This window comes from Trichechus manatus, unplaced genomic scaffold (assembly GCF_000243295.1).
Source record: "Trichechus manatus latirostris isolate Lorelei unplaced genomic scaffold, TriManLat1.0 scaffold00034, whole genome shotgun sequence".
Taxonomy (NCBI): domain Eukaryota; kingdom Metazoa; phylum Chordata; class Mammalia; order Sirenia; family Trichechidae; genus Trichechus; species Trichechus manatus.
In genome coordinates, this window is record NW_004443970.1 from 7,444,247 (window position 1) to 7,462,139 (window position 17,893).

At 38.6% G+C, this 17,893-nt stretch overlaps 1 protein-coding gene across 8 annotated transcripts in view; it reads right to left on the reverse strand.

Moving 5' to 3' along the window:
* TBC1D19 (TBC1 domain family member 19) overlaps positions 1-17,893 on the reverse strand; it is a 187,668-nt gene that overhangs the window by 44,009 nt on the left and 125,766 nt on the right. For all 8 annotated transcript variants that reach the window (XR_002823879.1, XR_002823880.1, XR_002823877.1 and 5 more), the window contains 2 exons: positions 11,710-11,794; positions 6,231-6,275 (listed from right to left, as the gene is read on the reverse strand). Coding sequence is in view for 2 of the 8 variants with exons in the window: in XM_023730229.1 (XP_023585997.1) it covers positions 6,231-6,275; positions 11,710-11,794 (130 nt within the window). In the remaining 6 variants the exon portion in view is untranslated. The remainder of the gene's footprint in view (positions 1-6,230; positions 6,276-11,709; positions 11,795-17,893) is intronic.

Genomic DNA, 17,893 nt, shown 5'->3' on the forward strand with positions numbered 1-17,893 from the left:
TGTTGGAGAGGTTGTGGAGAGACTGGAACACTTATACACTGTTGGTGGGAATGTAAAATGGTACAACCACTTTGGAAATAGATTTGGCACTTCCTTAAAAAGCTAGAAACAGAAGTACCATATGATCCAGCAATCCCACTCCTTGGAATATATCCTAGAGAAATAAGAGCCATCACACAAATAGATATATGCACACCCATGTTCACTGCAGCAACGTTCACAACAGCAAAAAAGATGGAACAACCTAGGTGCCCATCGATGGACGAATGGATAAACAAACTATGGTATATTCACACAATGGAATACTATGCAACAATAAAGAACAACGATAAAGCTGTGAAACATCTTATAGGGTAATCTGGAAGGCATTATGCTGAGTGAATTTAGTCAGTCACAAAAGGACAAATACTGGATAAGCCACTATTATAAGAACTCAAGAAAAGGTTTAAACACAGAAGAAGACATTCTTTGATGGTTATGAAGGTGGGGAGGGAGGGAGAGGGTTATTCACTAACAAGATGGCAGACAAGAATCATCTTAGGTGAAGGGAAGGACAGCACACACTACACAAGTCAGCACAACTGGACTAAACCAAAGCTAAGATGTTTCCTGAATACGACCAAACGCTTCGAGGGACAGAGTAGCAGGGGTGGGGGTCTGGGGACCATGGTTTCAGGGGACATCTAGGTCAATTGGCATAAAGTTTACTAAGAAAATGTTCTGCATCCTACTTTGGTGAGTGGCATCTGGTCTTTAAAGCTAGCGAGCAGCCATCTAAGATACATCAATTGGTCCCAACCTACCTAGAGTAAAGGAGAATGAAGAACACCAAAGTCACAAGGAAAGTATTAACCCAAGAGTCAGAAAGGGCCACATAAACCAGAGACTGCATCAGTCTGAGACCAGAAGAACTAGATGGTGCCCGGCTACCACCAATGACCACCCTGACAGGGAACACCCCAGAGAGTCCCTAATGGAGCAGGAGAAAAGTGGAATGTAGAACTCAAATTCTAGTAAAAAGACCTGACTTAATGGTGACTGAGACTGGAGGAACCCCAGAGAGCATGGCCCCTGCACTCTCTGTCAATCCAGAACTAAAATCATTCCCAAGGCCAACTCTTCAGACAAAGATTAGACTCGACTATGGAACATAGAATGATACTTGTGAAGAGTGTGCTTCTTAGCTCAAAGTAGATACATGAGACTAAATGGGCAGCTCCTGTCCAGAGGTGAGTTGAGAGCACAGAGAGAGTCAAGAGCTGATTGAATGGACATGGGAAATCAGGGGTGGAAAGGAGAAGTGTGCTGTCACAGTATAGGGAGAGCAAGTAGGGTCACAAAACACGTATCTATAAATTTTTGTATGTGAGACTAATCTGAATTGTAAACTTTCACTTAAAGTACAACAATAAAAAAAAAAGTTCTGGAATTGGATAGTAGTGCTGGTTGTACTAAACGCCATTGAATTGTGCACTTATAATGGTTAAACAGTAAATTTTATGGTATGTGTATTTTATCACAATAAAAAATTAATCAGATGATATCATCCACATCCATTGGTTTCTCATTAAACTTAGGGATAATTCCAAGCTCCCTACCTCACCTGGCCCCTGTCTACCACTCCTACCTCATCATGTACCAGTTTCTGCTTTGCTCACCAGTCACAGTGGCCAACTAGCTCTTCAAACCACCATGCCTTGCTCTGCCTTAGGCCTTTAAATACACTGTGTATTCTCTCTGGAATGTTCTTCTCCAATTTCTTTGTATGAATCACTCTGCATTCTGGTCTCTGTTCATATGTCACTTCCTCAGAGACATGCTTCCAACCACCTTAGCTAAAATAGCCACACTTACCCCACCTCCCTGAATTCAATGTCTGCCCCTTTCATTGTTCACTTTATTACTCTCTGAAATTATTTTTAGTAATGATTTATTTACTAGTTTACTGTATGCCTCCCTCACTAGAATGCAAGCTCCTTGGCAACAGGTACATTATCTGTGTTGTTTACTGTGGATTCCCCACCTAGAACAGTGTCTGAGCCAGAGCAGAGCCTAAGAAACATTTATTAAATGAATAAATAAAGACAAGTTATACATGTTAAACAAGGAAAAAAAAAAGAAAAGCTTATAAAATTCTTGCAAGTTTCCTTCAGCTCAGAAATTTTGCTTAAAAAAGTCAGCTGCTGTCAAGTCAATTCCAACTTAAGGCGATCCAATGCGTGTCAGAGAAGAACTGTACTCCATAGGGTTTTCAGTGGCTGATATCTGGGAAGTTGATCGCCAGGCTTTTCTTCCGAGGTGCCTCTGGGTGAACTTGAACCACCAACCTTTTGCACCACTGTTGTTAGGTGCTGTCAAGTCGGTTCCAACTCATAGTGACCCTATGTACAACAGAACGAAATGCTACCCAGTCCTGCGCCATCCTCACAATCATTGCTATGTTTGAGGCCATTTTTGCAGCCACTGTGTCAATTCATCTCATTGTGAGTCTTCCTCTTCTTCACTGACCCTCTACTTTACCAACAATGATGTCCTTCTCCCGGGACTGATCCCTCCTGATAATATGTCCAAAGTATGTGAGATGAAGTCTTGCCATCCCTGCCTCTAAGGAGCATTCTGGCTGTACTTCTTCCAAGACAGATTTGTTCATTCTTTTGCAGTCCATGGTATTTTCAATATTCTTCGCCCACACCATAATTCAAAGGCGTCAATTCTTCTTCCATCTTCCTTATTCACTGTCCAGCTTTTGCATGCATATGAGGCAACTGAAAACACCGTGGCTTGGGTCAGGCACACCTTAGTCTTCAAATCAACGTTTTTGCTTTTTAACACTTCAGAGAGTTCTTTTGCAGTGGATTTGCTCAATGCAATATGTCGTTTGAGCTCTTGGCTACTGCTTCCATTGGTGTTGACTGTGGATCCAAGTAAAATGAAATCCTTGACAACTTCAATCTTTTCTCCATTTATCATGATGTTGCTTATTGGTCCATTTGTGAGCATTTTCGTTTTCTTTATGTTGAGGTGTAATCCATACTGAAGGCTGTAGTCTTTGATCTTCAAAGTCCTTCAAGTCCTCTTTGCTTTCAGCAAGCAAGGTTGTGTTATTTGTGTATTGCAGGGTTGTTAATTAGTCTTCCTCTAATCCTGATACTGCTGTTTAATGAATATACTAGAGAAAGTCTGTCCACTGACAAATGAGGTAATTAGGTAATAGAGTAATGCCTAACACCACTATGGTCTATCATTTCCATCACAGGTATGGGTGGTGAGAAAACCTCTGGCCCCTTGAAAGCACCTGCCTAGTCAGGGACAGATAGTGTGTCAGTGAGCTACAGGAAAACCTCTCTGTGTGACCCACACGCAGTTTTGGTGGTGGTGGTGGTAGAAGGGGTCCTTGAGATTTCAAAGTAATCCTGCCTTTGGCAGAAGTTGAAAAATAGGTTGGGTAATAAGACTGTTGCTTAGTACGGTATTGCTTTGGGTAAAGAGCAAATGGGACAGAAGACTGGTCTTTTCTCTCCTTAGTCTGTAACGTTAGACTCCTTTACCAGAGAAGAGAGTCCTCCCTGATTCTGGTAAGGTTCTAAAACAACCCCAAGAGAAATAGTAATTCTGAATAATTAAGTTTACGAGCAGCTGTGAGTTTACTCCATTAAGCATTCCAACTATTTTTCTTCTGGATGAAAATCTTCCTAGAATTTACTATATACATCTTTTACTTTTTCAGTATATTAACCACTTTCCTTTCTTCCACAGTAACAGTTTCTGAGGTAGTAAGGTGAAGTGATTAAGAATATGACATTGGAAACCAGACAGGTTGGGTTCAAAGCCTGGCTTTGTCACTCACCAGCTGGGCAAGTTAACACTCTGGCTCAGTTTCTTTATCTATAAAAGGATAAGATTAATACCTGCCTCACAGAGTTCTTGTAAGTTAATAATGTGTCAATACATGTAATGTACTTAGCACAGTGCACGCACATAGTACTGCTTGGAGAACATCAGTTGCTGCTGCTACGACTACTATTACTATCAGCTTTTATATAAAATGGTCCCAGGCTGATTTGTTGAAGTGCTCTTATATGCTGTTTTAAAGTTATTGGAAAATTATGTTTCTGGAAGATAGACGTAACAAAGGTTATACATAAATGTTAAAATTAGCAAGCCTTTAATTTAGGTAAAATAAATACTCATTAAGCTCATACTACGTGCTAGGTACTGGTGAAAAAAGTGAATTATATGGTCTGGAACCTCAAGAAACTTACAATCTAGAGGGGAAGATAAAGCATAAACAAACTATGTCAGGATGATATGGCAAGAAATATGAAAGAGTTACGCACAAGCTTACTATAGGAGCCTAAAGGAAGGGCCCTTAGCCTAAGGTAGGGGTTCAGGGAAATCTTCCTGAAAAGGACTGGGCCCGGACTGAGTCTTGAGGACTTCTTGAAGAAAGGCTGGGTGGGCTATTCCAAGCACAGAAACAGAAAGGTAATGAATGAGGAAGGAAGCACCATAGTACTTCTGTGAGAGCATGCAGGTGTTCGTATGAAGAATGAGATTTGACTTCTGATAAATAAGTGAGATGGAGAGTGGTAAGAAATGAAGCTAGCAGGTAGACTGAATAAGGGCCAAACTCAAAAGAGGGCCTTTATATCATGCAGAGAAGGTCAGACACTAATTGTTACGAGATGGGCAGCCATTAAGAAAACTTCAAGGAAAAAAATAGCAATTTTAAGATTTCATTTTAGATATATAACGCAGACAGCATTGTGAAAGTCAGAGCAAAGCTAGAAAAGGCTGGAGAAAAAGAGACCATAAGGTGGCTGTTGTAATTAATAAGCTAGAGACAGTAAGACCTGAACAAGGGCAAGGCAAGCAACTATGGTGAGGAAGAGGGGGTCCCCGATGTATTTGGAAGATAAAACTGGAAGGCCCTGGTGACTTATTGGATGGGGTGGTTCAAGACTGAGAGGAGTCTAGGATGACTGCCAGGTTTCACATCTGAGTTACTGGTTAGATGATAATATAATTAACTGAGAGAGGAAAAGAAATTTTTTTAAAAAAATTAGTTTTGTTTTTGTTTTTCACTTTTAGGGAGTAGACATGGGAAGATAAGTTAATGAGTTTAGGCTGGGACATGCTAAGTTTGAAATAATTACAGGATAGGTCAGATTGGAGATATAAATCTAACAGTGATTAACAAATGGATAGAACCACAAAAGCAGCGTGTCTGCTGCTCTTCTCTTCACACATCCAGTAGAACAAGGATGGGGTGGGATGTTGGGGAACACCAGTGTTAAAAGAGGGGCAGAGGTAGGAGGCCCTTGAAAGAAACTGAGACACTACATTGAGAGGTCCAAGGAGAGAACAGGTGCCATGATGAGTGGTCAATAAAGTAGTTAAACACACTCATAACACCTGTTAGTTTTTGGGCACTCACTACACGTCAGGCACTGTGCTATTTTATATACCATATCTCATTTAGTCTATTATCCACATGCTACAGATGAGTAATCTGAAGTTCAGAGAAGTCACGTAACTTACCCAAGGTCATAGGGTAAGCTGGCAGAACTGGGATCTGAACCCAGGTCTGCTGGATTACAAAGCCCATGATCTTAACTCTGCTGGAGTAAAAGTACTTCTTCAGGATGCAACTTAATATTATCACAATAAGGACTGCTATACATTGCTTTTCCAAGACGCATATCTTAAAAATTGCCAAATAATCTCAAAGGAATATTTAATGTTTAATGAGGTCATTATATATTTGATCACTTTACATCAAAATGGATTATTTCAGTGATATATTTCTTTATAATCTTTTTCATAAATATCACACTTGTCAAATTATGAGAACAATAAAACATAACACAAGGCAATTCACTCAAATGATTAAAGTACTGCTCCAATAAATCCAAAGGAAGGTCGTGGATGGACTAGTTAGTGTCCTTCAGAGAAAAACTAAGTGCCCTGGATGTATACATGTAAGTTGGCTTAGCTTTCTCACAAATATTACTATTGCTCCCAAGGAGAACCATAGAGAGAATGCATATTTTATCATATATTTACTACAAAAGTGGAAAAATTCATTACAATATGTATTCTGTAGAAGGTTTATTTTGGATAATAAATTATTATCCAACTAAAGGTAGAGAATAAGAAAATCACATTTCTATTGCAAAAGTTGCAATTTTCCTATTTCCCACTAGAGGAAGCAATAGCATTACTCTTACCATTTGGTGGATAAAAGACCGCATATTCTTCTAGTCCTAGTTTTCCTATAAGACAAAAACACAAAGATTTTCAAGATGCTTAAATAAAATAAATATTTAAAAATTAATTTATTTTGTGAATATGCTAATTAATAAAATTTAAAAAACAGTATAATCTCATTTCATTTCATGATATAGAATTATTTTGAAAAGATGTCAGCTATTCTTTGATAATAACAAACCCTTTTATTAATTAAAGTCAATGGTATAAACTTAAGTTTAAGGGAAGTAATGCAAAATAATAAAGCAACATGTTTTCAAGTTCCTTAAGCATTTAAGAAGCAGAAGCACCTATTTGTAAGCAAAGAATTGTTTTGTTAATTATCAATAATTCTAATCTGTTCTATGAAGCGAGTCCTATGCTTTGCAATACAGCACTCATCTGTCAGTTTCTCTTACTGTGGTGGCTTGCGTGTTGCTGGAAACTATGCCACAGGTATTTCCAATATCAGCAGGGTCACCCCTGGTGGGCAGGAATCAGTGGAGCTACCAGACTAAGACAGACTAGGAAGAAGGACCTGGCATCTACTTCTAAAAAAACTGGCCAGTGAAAACCTTATGAATAGCAGTGGAACACTGTTTGACGTAGTGCCTGAAGATGAGCCCCTCAGGTTGGAAGGCACTCAAAATACGACTGGGGAGTTGTCTCCTCGAAGTAGAAAAAACCAAAACCAAAGCTGGTGCTGTTGAGTTGATTTCCACTCATAGCAACCCTATAGGACACAGTAGAACTGCCCCACAGGGTTTCCAAGAAGCAGCTGGTGGATTCAAACTGCTGACCTTTTGGTTAGCAGCCAAACTCTTAACCCGTCAAAGTAGAGTCGACCTTAATGATGTGGATGAAGCCAAGCTTTCAGGACCTTCATTTGCTGATGTGGCACGACTCAAAGTGAGAAGAAACAGCTGCAAAAATCCATTAATAATCAGAATGTGGAATGTACGAAGTATGAATCTAGGAAAATTGGAAGTTGTCAAAAATGAAATAGAATGCTTGAAGATTGATATCCTAGGCATTAGTGACCTGAAATGGACTGGTATTGGCCATTTTGTATCAGACAATCACATGGTCTACTATGCCAGGAGTGACGAATTGAAGAGCAACGGCATTGCATACATTGTCAAAAAGAAATGTTTCAAGATCTATCCTGAGGTACAATGCGGTCAGTGATAGGATAATATCCATACAACTACAAGAAAGAACAGTTAAATAAGACTGTTGTTCAAATTTATGCACCAACCATTAATGTCAAACATGAAGAAACTGAAAATCTTTACCAACTTCTATAGTCTGAAATTGATCAAACATGCAATCAAGATGCATTGATAATTACTGGTGATTGGAATTTGAAAGTTGGAAAGAAGGATCGGTAGTTGTTAAATATGGTTTTGGTGATAGAAACAGTCAGAGATTGCATAACAGAACTTTGCAAGACCAATGACTTCTTCAATGTAAATACCTTTTCTCAATAACATAAACGGCAACTATACATGTGGACATCACCGGATGGAATACACAGGAATCAAATTGACTACATCTGTAGAAAGAGATGATGGAAAAGCTTAATATCATCAGTCAGAACAAGGCCAGGGGCTGATTACGGAACAGACCGTCAATTACTCATATGCAAGTTCACGTTGAAGCTGAAGAAAGTTAGAAAAAGTCCACGAGACCAAAGTACAACCTTGAATATATCCCACCTGAATTTAGACACCATCTCAAGAATAGATTTGATGCACTGAATACTAATGACTAAAGACCAGATGACATCAAGGAAATAATACATGAAGAAAGCAAAAGGTCATTAAAAAGACAGGAAAGAAAGAAAAGACCAAAATGGATGTCAGAAGAGACTCTGAAACTTGCTCTTGAAAGATGAGTAGCTAAGGCAAATCGAAGAAATGAAAGGAGCTGAACAAAAAATTTCAAACGGTGGCTTGAAAACACAAAGTAAAGTATTGTAATGAAATGTGCAAAGACCTAAAGATAGAAAACCAAAAGGGAAAAACACACTAGGCATTTCTCAAGCTGAAACAACTGAAGAAAAAATTCAAGCCTCGAGTTGCAATATTGAAGGGTTCTATGGGGAAAATACTGAACAACACAAGAAGCATCAAAAGAAGATGGAAAGAATACACAGAGTCACTGTACCAAAAAAAAAATTGGTTGACATTCAGCCATTTCAGGAGGTAGCATATGATCAAGAACCAGTGGTACTGAAGGAAGAAGTCCAAGCTGCACTGAAGACACTGGTGAAAAACAAGGCTCCAGGAATTGATGGAATACAAGTTGAGATGTTTCAACAAATGGATGCAATGCTGGAAGCTCTTACTCATCTATGCCAAGAAATTTGGAAGACAGCTACATGGCCAAGTGACTGGAAGAGATCCATATTTGTGCCCATTCCAAAGAAATGTGGAAATTATCAGACAATATTACTAATATCACACGCAAGTAAAATTTTGCTGAAGATAATTAAAAAATGGTTTCAGCACTACATCGATAAGGAACTGCCAAAATTCAAGCCGGATTTAGAAGAGGACATGGAAAGAGGTATCTCACTGCTGATGTCAGATGGATATTGGCTGAAAGCAGAGAATAGCAGAAAGATGTTTACCTGTGTTTTACTGACTATGCAAAGGCATTCGACTGGGTAGATCATAAGAAATTATCGATAACACTGCAAAGAATGGGAATTCCAGAACTTAAGTGTGCTCACATGGAACCTACACATAGACCAAAAGGCAATCATTCGAACAGAACAAGGGAATACTGGTGGTTTAAATTCAGGAAAGATGTACATCAGGGTTGCTGAAAGTGAAAAGGTCTTGAAGCACTTACTGATGAAGATCAAAAACTACAGCCTTCAGTATGGGTAACACCTCAACATAAAAAAAACAAAAATCCTCACAACTGGACCAGTAAGCAACATCATGATAAATGGAGAAAAGACTGAAGTTGTCAACGATTTCATTTTGCTTGAATCCACAATCAACCCCCATGAAAGTAGCAGTCGAGAAATCAAACAACGTATTGCATTGGGCAAATCTGCTGCAAAAGATCTCTTTAAAGTACTTAAAAGCAAAAATGTCACTTTGAGGACTAAAGTGTGCCTGACCTGAGCCATGGTATTTTCAATTGCCTCGTATGCATGTGAAAGCTGGACAATGAATAATGAATACCGAAGAACTGATGCATTTGAATTATGGTGTTGGTGAAGGATATCGAATATAGTATGGACTGCCAAAAGAACAAACAAATCTGTCTTGGAAGAAGCACAGCCAAAATGCTCCTTACAAGAGAGGATGGCAAGACTTCATCTCATGTACTTGGGACATATCAGGAGAGACCAGTCCCTGGAGAGGGACATCATGCTTGGTAAAGTAGAGGGTCACTGAAAAAGAGGAAGACCTTGAAAGAGATGGATTGACACAGTGGCTGCAATACTGAGTCAAACATAGCAACAACTGCGAGGATGGAGCAGGACTAGGCAGTGTTTGGTTCTGTTGTGAATGGGGTCACTAGGAGTTGGAACCAACTCAGTGGCATCTAACAACAACATGCTTTGCAATTCTTGCTAGGTTTCATTTTTATGGAATACGCTGTAAAGTTAAAAAGTAAATGTCTTTAATTGCATGATAGTCATGTTTTCCAAATTCTAAAACAGTGTATATGGTCTGAGACTGAGGCTAAATATTGAAATCAGAATTGTCCCAGAAAATTAAAATATATTCACCATAATCAAATGTTTAAAGGAGCTTCTTTTCTTCAGAAAATTTTGGTTCTGAGTTTTTCCCCACCTTCCACTAACTATCTTCAAGTAGCACTTATCTTGACAGTTTTTCTAATACCTTTTAGTCTACTGAAAAGTCACATGCACTCTTGCCATGGGCTTTGAAGTAAGATTTTTAATTAAATATTTTGTTGTTAATCTTGTTGGGGTTGGTAGCAGGGAGGAGACGAAGAGTAAGAAACATGAGCAGTTTAGGTTAGGGGAGGACAACAAAGCCTGATCTTGTGGGCAAGGAGAGAATGGAATAATCGGAGAAAGAGTACGTGCTGAGTGCTCAATGCCGGGTGCTCAATACTGGGCTAGGTGCTGAGAGGTAAATAGAAGAAACATACAATATGGTCCCTCAACCATATGGCTTATAATCCAGACATTAGGGTATGTTTACTAAATTTTCTGGCACAGGCTTTAAGTGTTTTAAAGGTTTATTGTTGCTGTTAGGTGCTGTCAAGTTGGCTCTGGCTCATAGTGACCTTATGTATAACAGAACAAAATGCTGCCCAATCCTGGGTCATCTTCACAATCACTGGTATGTCTGAATCCATTTAAAAGTTTGTAGGGGAGGGAAATTGACGATGGAATGGTGGATTTAGTGAGATTTAGGCCAGTTCTTCAAGAACCTATAATTGTGGGGTAGAGGAGAGGGCCACCTTCCATATATAGGGAATAGATGGAGGCTAGAATGAATACGGGTATTGTGGAACGATCAGGGAAACAATGTCAGCTGGCTTAAGTTAGGGCCCACTGACGGAGGGCCTTAAAAGCCTGGGCTGAGTTTAGAGTGAGCCCGTTAGATGATTAAGTTCTACAACCAGTTTTTCAGCATGAAATGAGGTTAAACAGACAAAGAAGCAAAACAAAACAAAACCATGTTTCTTTAAGTTCAATTTAGGAGCAACAGAACTGAGACAGCCCAAGTTCAGGGGAGCCCGACCTCAGTACCAGGTAATGTGGGCCTGCCCAGAGAAGAGGTTGGAGCAATCAAACAGAGCTGATACTTAGGAAATACAGCCAAAACAGTTTCTTTCCTTATGGAAACAGAAGAATGACCACACACAATAGCAGTATGAGCTTTTGGTGCTAGGTGTTCACCCCCTAATAAAAAGAAGAAGTCAGGAAGGGCTTCCAGCTAAAATTAGTTCAGTGTTCAGGTAATGGCAGGATATTGAAACAGCAAGATCTTGTAGGCAGCTAGTGATTAAAGAGGAGACCAAAAAAGCACTAAAACAGAAATTATAGAGAGCTGATAGCATATAAATTATACTAAAAGTTTTAAGTGTAGTAGAATATTTTGAAAGAGGGTAAAAACAAAAGTAGAAAAAGCAAATTCTTGTGATAAGCTAATAGTAAGAAGAAAAATAAGTCATCAGATATGACAGAAACAGCAGTAGAGGAGACAGCAAACAGGAACAACAAAAAAGCTATCTTCACAGGCTGCTTCTGGGAACCACTATTCTGTGATTTGTGATGAGGTGCCCAGGCACTGATTATTTAAGTAAAAGGATGGTTATAATCATCTAAGAGAAGTCTGATTGAGTACCTTACAATTTAAAAAACTTACAACACCAATATATGCTATAAAATAAATAAACATTCTTGGTCAGATTATGTAAATCTTAAAGAATACTTCCTTTATATTATTGAAAGTTTACCTCTTATGTATGATTTCGGTGGTGAGGCACTGTTGTATGCAAAGTGACCCAACACGGATGTATCCCGGGAAAAACAAAGTAATACCTGTGTATAATATTGGAAAAAACAAAGAAATTAAGCACAGTAATAAAACCAGATAAACCACTGCTATTTCCTGCTTAGGAGGAGTTGTGGTGGAATCTTTTGAGTTCAGTACTATGCCTTGCAATAGGAAGAGTGCTCTCTATGGGTCCACCTAGGGTAAGTGTTACAGTGGGATGCCAAGTGTGGAAGGTCCAAGTTCATTCAAAAATTTCTCACTGTTTGCCACCTACACCTTCAATAACAGAAGAAAATGCAAGTTGGTAACTACCAGTTGATCCTTGCTTGTGTTTTCTTTCTGGAAAAGAGAAATGCCTGGGAAAATTTAATAGATGAGAAATGTTTAGGGCAGACTGTAGTTAACTACAGTGGTAGAAAGCTATTTGGGGAGTAAAGAAAACTGGAATTAGACTCATTGCTGGGTTGCAACAGACAGCTGGGCATGTCAGGGTGGGAGGGCTGGCAATTCATGGTATTTAGAAGGAGCGGTACCAGCAGTAGAACAAGTGGTAGCCTAATACAGTGCAGAACCTGACCTGCAGGTAGAGTGTGGCAACTTTATCTGGAGACAAAAATAAGCAGGCAGAAAGTCAGGATTAAGGATGTTCATTAGGACAAACTGGATTACTGATACCACCTGGGATTTGGGGGCAAGAGTTCAATCCCTGGGAGGTGAATGGTGACAGGAAATCTGGGCCCTAGTGTTAGAAGACCTGGGCTTCTAAAGATGTTACCAAGAAAGGAATTCAGGAAAAACTGAAAAAAAAAAAAAAAAAAAAACCAAAAACAAAACAGAAGCCCAGGTACAGAATAGGGGCACAAAATCAGGGCTGGACTAGCAGCAAGAGTGAATGGAGAGAGGAACTGTGGGTCTAACACTTAAGAAAGGGATAGAAAAAAAGATCGGCATCAGCCAGGCCCAACAGTGACAATAAGTACGAACCATTGCCACTGATCTACTTTTCCTTATTTTTTTTTAATTGATGTAATTAAATGAGGTTTACATTTCAAGTTAGTCTCCCATACAGAATTTTTTTTTTTAACATACATTGTTATGAGACCCCAACCACTCACCCCATTCTGCGACAGCACACTTCTCCCCTCCTCCCCTCCGCCTGATTCCCCATGAACATTCAAGCAGCTCCTTACTCTCTCTGCCTTCCGCTCTAACCTCTGGACAGAAGCCGCCCCTTACTTTTCCTTATTTTTAAAATACTACATAAATAATACATATTTCTGATCAAAATTAGAAATACATACAATCAAAAAATGGAAAAACACTTACAATCCTACCAGTGTTAATATTTTGATGTATATCCTTTCAGATTTTCTTCTACACATATAAAAATGGGTATATTTAAAATTTTTAAACAAAATAGGATTATGCATAGTATTCTAAAACCTTTTGTATCTCAATATTATAAAATGAATATTTCCTACCCACATTTTTTATGTTGCAGAATATTCCACTACATGGATGAACAATAATTTATTTAACCAGTTTCTTGTTGTTGAACTTTTATTTCCAGTTTTCCTCAATTCTAAACAATGCTGCAATGAACTTTCTTATAGCTAAATCTTTATGTATAATTAAATTCCTAGAACTGGACTAGCTGTCTGGTCAAAAGTTATGAGCATTTTAAATTTAAAACTTTCAATACACATTACCAAATTGCCCTCCGGAAAGGAAAGTTTTTTTTTTTTTTTTAAACATACTCATTAGTAAAACAATGCACATTTTTCTCTTACTCTTATTAAAACTGGTTATTATCATCTGACAGGTAAAAAATGGTATCTTACTTTGATCTGCAATGCTTTAATTACTAATGAGGTTGAATACTTTTCCATTTGCATTTCTCTTGTGATTTTCCAGTTCATCTTAGTGCAGTTTAAAATTTATGTTTTTAGGATTATTGATTTAATTTTTTGTATACTGAGGCTTGTAAACTTTGGTCTAATTACATGAAACCTGTGAGAGCCGGGAACTCAGCTGGACTGTCTTCTTTTCTGGGTCTCTCAAGTTTTCTGCCTTTGCAGGGTGCAGTCTTACCACTTTTCTATCGCTTTGTATTAGTGGAAAATATTTGTTTTCCTTCTCTGACAGGTGTCCATCTGACACAGGTTCTACCTTTGCAGATTTTACTGTATATGTTGCAATGGTATTGCTCAGTTTGTTGTTTGCAATTTTAATTTTTAAACCTTTTTGTGGTGAAAATATACTTAAAATATATGCGATCTCAACAATTTCTACATGTACAATTCAGTAACATTGATTACATTCTTCAAGTAGTGCAACCATTCAGCTATCCTTTTCCAAATCAATCCACCACCATTAATATAATCCCAAAGCCCCTAAGCAAAAACTGTGCCTCCTGCCACACACTCCTTGCAACCACTGATAACCTTTGGTTTCTATATAGTTGCTTATTTCATATAAGTGAGATCACAGGATATTTGTCTTTCTGCAACAAACTTATTTCATTCAACATGATGTTTTCAAGGTTCATCCATGTAGTGGCATGTAGATTTTATTTTTCATTATGGCAGGGTAGTATTCCGTTATGTGTATATATCACATTTTGTTTATCCATTCATTTGCTGATGGACATTTCGGTTGTTTCCAACTTTTGGCGATTTTAATTATTGTTGATGCAGAGATGCTTTTAAGTTTTTTCTTATTGTACTTTAAGTGAAAGTTTACAATTCAGATTAGTCTCTCATACAAAAATTTATACACACATTGTTATGTGACCCTAGTTGCTCTCCCTATACTGTGACAGCACACTCCTCCCTTCCACCCCAGATATCCTGTGTCCAACCAGCTCCTGACCCTCTCTGCCTTCTCATCTTGCCTCCAGACAGGAGCTGCCCATTTAGTCTAATGTATCTACTTGAGCTAAGTCCTGTAGTCCAGTCTAATCTTTGTCTGAAGAGTTGGCCTCCGAAATGGTTTTGGTTTTCGGCTAACAGAGAGTCTGGGGGCCAAGTCTTCCAGGGTCCCTCCAGTCTCAGTCAAACCATTAAGTCTGGTCTTTTTACTAGGATTTGAGTTCTGCACCCCACTTTTCTCCTGCTCTGTTGTGTTTCCTGTCAGGGTGGTCATTGGTGGTAGCCGGGCACCATCTAGTTCTTCTGGTCTCAGGCTGATGCAGTCTCTGGTTTATGCGGCCCTTTCTATCTCTTGGGCTAATATTTTCCTTGTGACTTTGGTGCTCTTCATTCTCCTTTGCTCTAAAAGGGTTGGGACCAATTGATGCATCTTAGATGGCTGCTCACTAGCTTTTAAGACCCCAGATACCACTCACCAAAGTGGGATGCAGAACATTTTCTTAAAAAACTTTTTATGCCAATTGACCAAGATGTCCCCTGAAAGCATGGTCCACAGAACCCCGCCTCTGCTACTCTGTTCCTCGAAGTGTTTGATCATATTCAGGAAACTTCTTAGCTTTGGTTTAGTCCAGTTGTGCTGACTTCTGTAGTATGTGCTATCCTTCCCTTCACCTAAGATGACTCTTGTCTGCCATCTAGTTAGTGAATAACCCTCTCCCTCCCTACCCACCCTCGTAACCATCAAAGGATGTTCTGTGTTTAAACCTTTTCCTGAGTTCTTATAATAGTGGACTTACATGATATTTGTCCTTTTGTGACTGACTAAATTCACTCAGCATAAATAATGCCTTCCAGCTTCCTCCACGTTATAAGATGTTTCACGGCTTCATTGTTGTTCTTTATTGTTGCGTAATATTCCATTGTGTGAATACATCATAATTCGTTTATCCATTCGTCCATTGATGGGCACCTAGGTTGTTTCTATCTTTTTGCTATTGTGAACAGTACTGTAGTGAACGTGGGTATGCATATATCTATTCATGTGATGGCTCTTAATTCTCTAGGATATATTCCAAGGAGTGGGGTTGCTGGATCGTACGGTGCTTCTATTTCTAGCTTTTTAAGGAAGCACCAAATTTCCAAAGTGGTTGTACCATTTTACATTCCCACCAACAGTGTATAAGTGTTCCAGTCTCTCCACAACCTCCCCAAAATCTATTATTTTGTGTTTTTTGGATTAATGCTAGCCTTGTTTGGGTGAGATGGTATCTGACTGTAGTTTTGATTTGCCATTTCTCTACTGGCTGATGATCCTGAGTGTTTCCTCATGTGTCTGTTAGCTGCCTGAATGTCTTCTTTGGTGAACTGCCTGTTCATATCCTTTGCCCATTTTTTAACTGGGTTGTCTTTTTGTTGTTGATGTTTTGCAGTATCTTGTAGATTTTAGAGATTAGATGCTGATTGAATTTGTCGTAGCCAAAATTTTTTTCCCAGTCTGTAGGTTGTCTTTTTACTCTTTTAGTGAAGTCTTTTGATGAGTATTAAGTGTTCAGACTTTCAGGAGCTCCCAGTTATCTAGTTTCTCTTCTGGTGTTTGTGCATTGTTACTTATGGTTTGTATTCTATTTTTGCCATGTATTAGGGCTCCTAGCATTGTCCCTATTTTTTCTTTTAGTATCGTCTTCTATTTTATATTTAGGTCTTTGTCCATTTTGAGTTAGTTTTTGTGCATGGTGTGAGGTATGGGTCTTCTTTCAGTTTTTTGCAGATGGATATCCAGCTATGCCAGCACCAGTTGTTAAAGAGACTTGTCTTTTCCCCAATTAATGGACTTTGGGCCTTTGTCAAATATCAGCTGCTCATAGGTGGATCAATTTATGTCTGGATTCTCAATTCTATTCCATTGGTCTGTGTATCTGTTGTTGTATCAGTACTAGGCTGTTTTGACTATTGTGGCAGTATAACAGGTTCTAAAATCAGGTAGTGTGAGGCCTCCCACTTTCTTTTTCTTGAGTAATGCTTTACTTATCCGGGGCCTCTTCCCTTTCCATATGAAGTTGTTGATTTGTTTCTCCATTTCATTAAAAAATGCCATTGAAATCTGGATCAGGATTGTATTGTATCTACAGATCAGTTTGGGTAGAAATGACATTTTCACAATGTTGAGTCTTCCTATCCACGAGCAAGGTATGTTTTTTCCGCTCATGCATGTCTCTTTTGGTTTCTTGCAGTAGTATCTTGTAGTGTTCATTGTACAGGTCTTTTATGCCTCTGGTTAGATTTATCCCTAAGTATTTTATCTTCTTGGGGGCTATTGTAAATGGTATTGATTTGATGATTTTCTCTTCGAGGTTCTCTTTGTTGGTGTAAAGGAATCCAACTGATTTTTGTATGTTTATCTTATATCCTGAAACGTTGCTGAAATCTTCTATTAGTTCCAGTAGTTTTCTTGTGGATTCTTTGGGGTTTTCTGTGTATAAGATCATATCATATGCAAATAGAGATACTTTGACTTCTTCCTTACCAATCTGGATGCTGTTTATTTGTTTTTCTAGCCTAATTGCTCTGGCTAGGACCTCCAGCTCAATGTTGAATAAAAGTGGTGATAAAGGGCATCCTTGTCTGGTTCCCGTTCTCAAGGGGAATGCTTCCAGACTCTCTCCATTTAGGATGATGTTGGCTGTTGGCTTTATATAAATGGACTTAATTATGCTGAAGAATTTCCCTTCTATTCCTATTTTGTTGAGAGCTGTTTATCATGAATGAGTGTTGGACTTTGTCAAATGCCTTTTCTGGATCAAATGATAAGAGGATGTGGTTCTTATCTTTTGTTTTATTTATGTGATGGATCACGTTGATTGTTTTTCTCATGGTGAACCATCCCTGCATACCTGGTATAAATCCCACTTGATCATGGTGAATTATTTTTTTGATATGTTGCTGAATTCTACTGGCTAGAATTTTGTTGAGGATTTTTGTGTCAATGTTCACGAGGGATATTGTTCTGTAATTTTCTTTTTTTGTGGCATCTGTGGCATCTTTACCTGGATTTGGTATCAGGGCTATGCTGGCTTCAGAAAATGAGTTTGGGAGTATTTCCATCCTTTGCTATGCTCTGAAAACCTTTAGTAGTAGTGGTATTAACTCTTCTCGGAAAGTTTGGTAGAATTCTCCAGTGAAACTGTCCAGGCCGGGGCTTTTTTTTGTTGGGAGTTTTTTAATTACCTTTTCAATCTCTTCTTTTGTTATATGTTTATTTAGTTGTTCTACTAA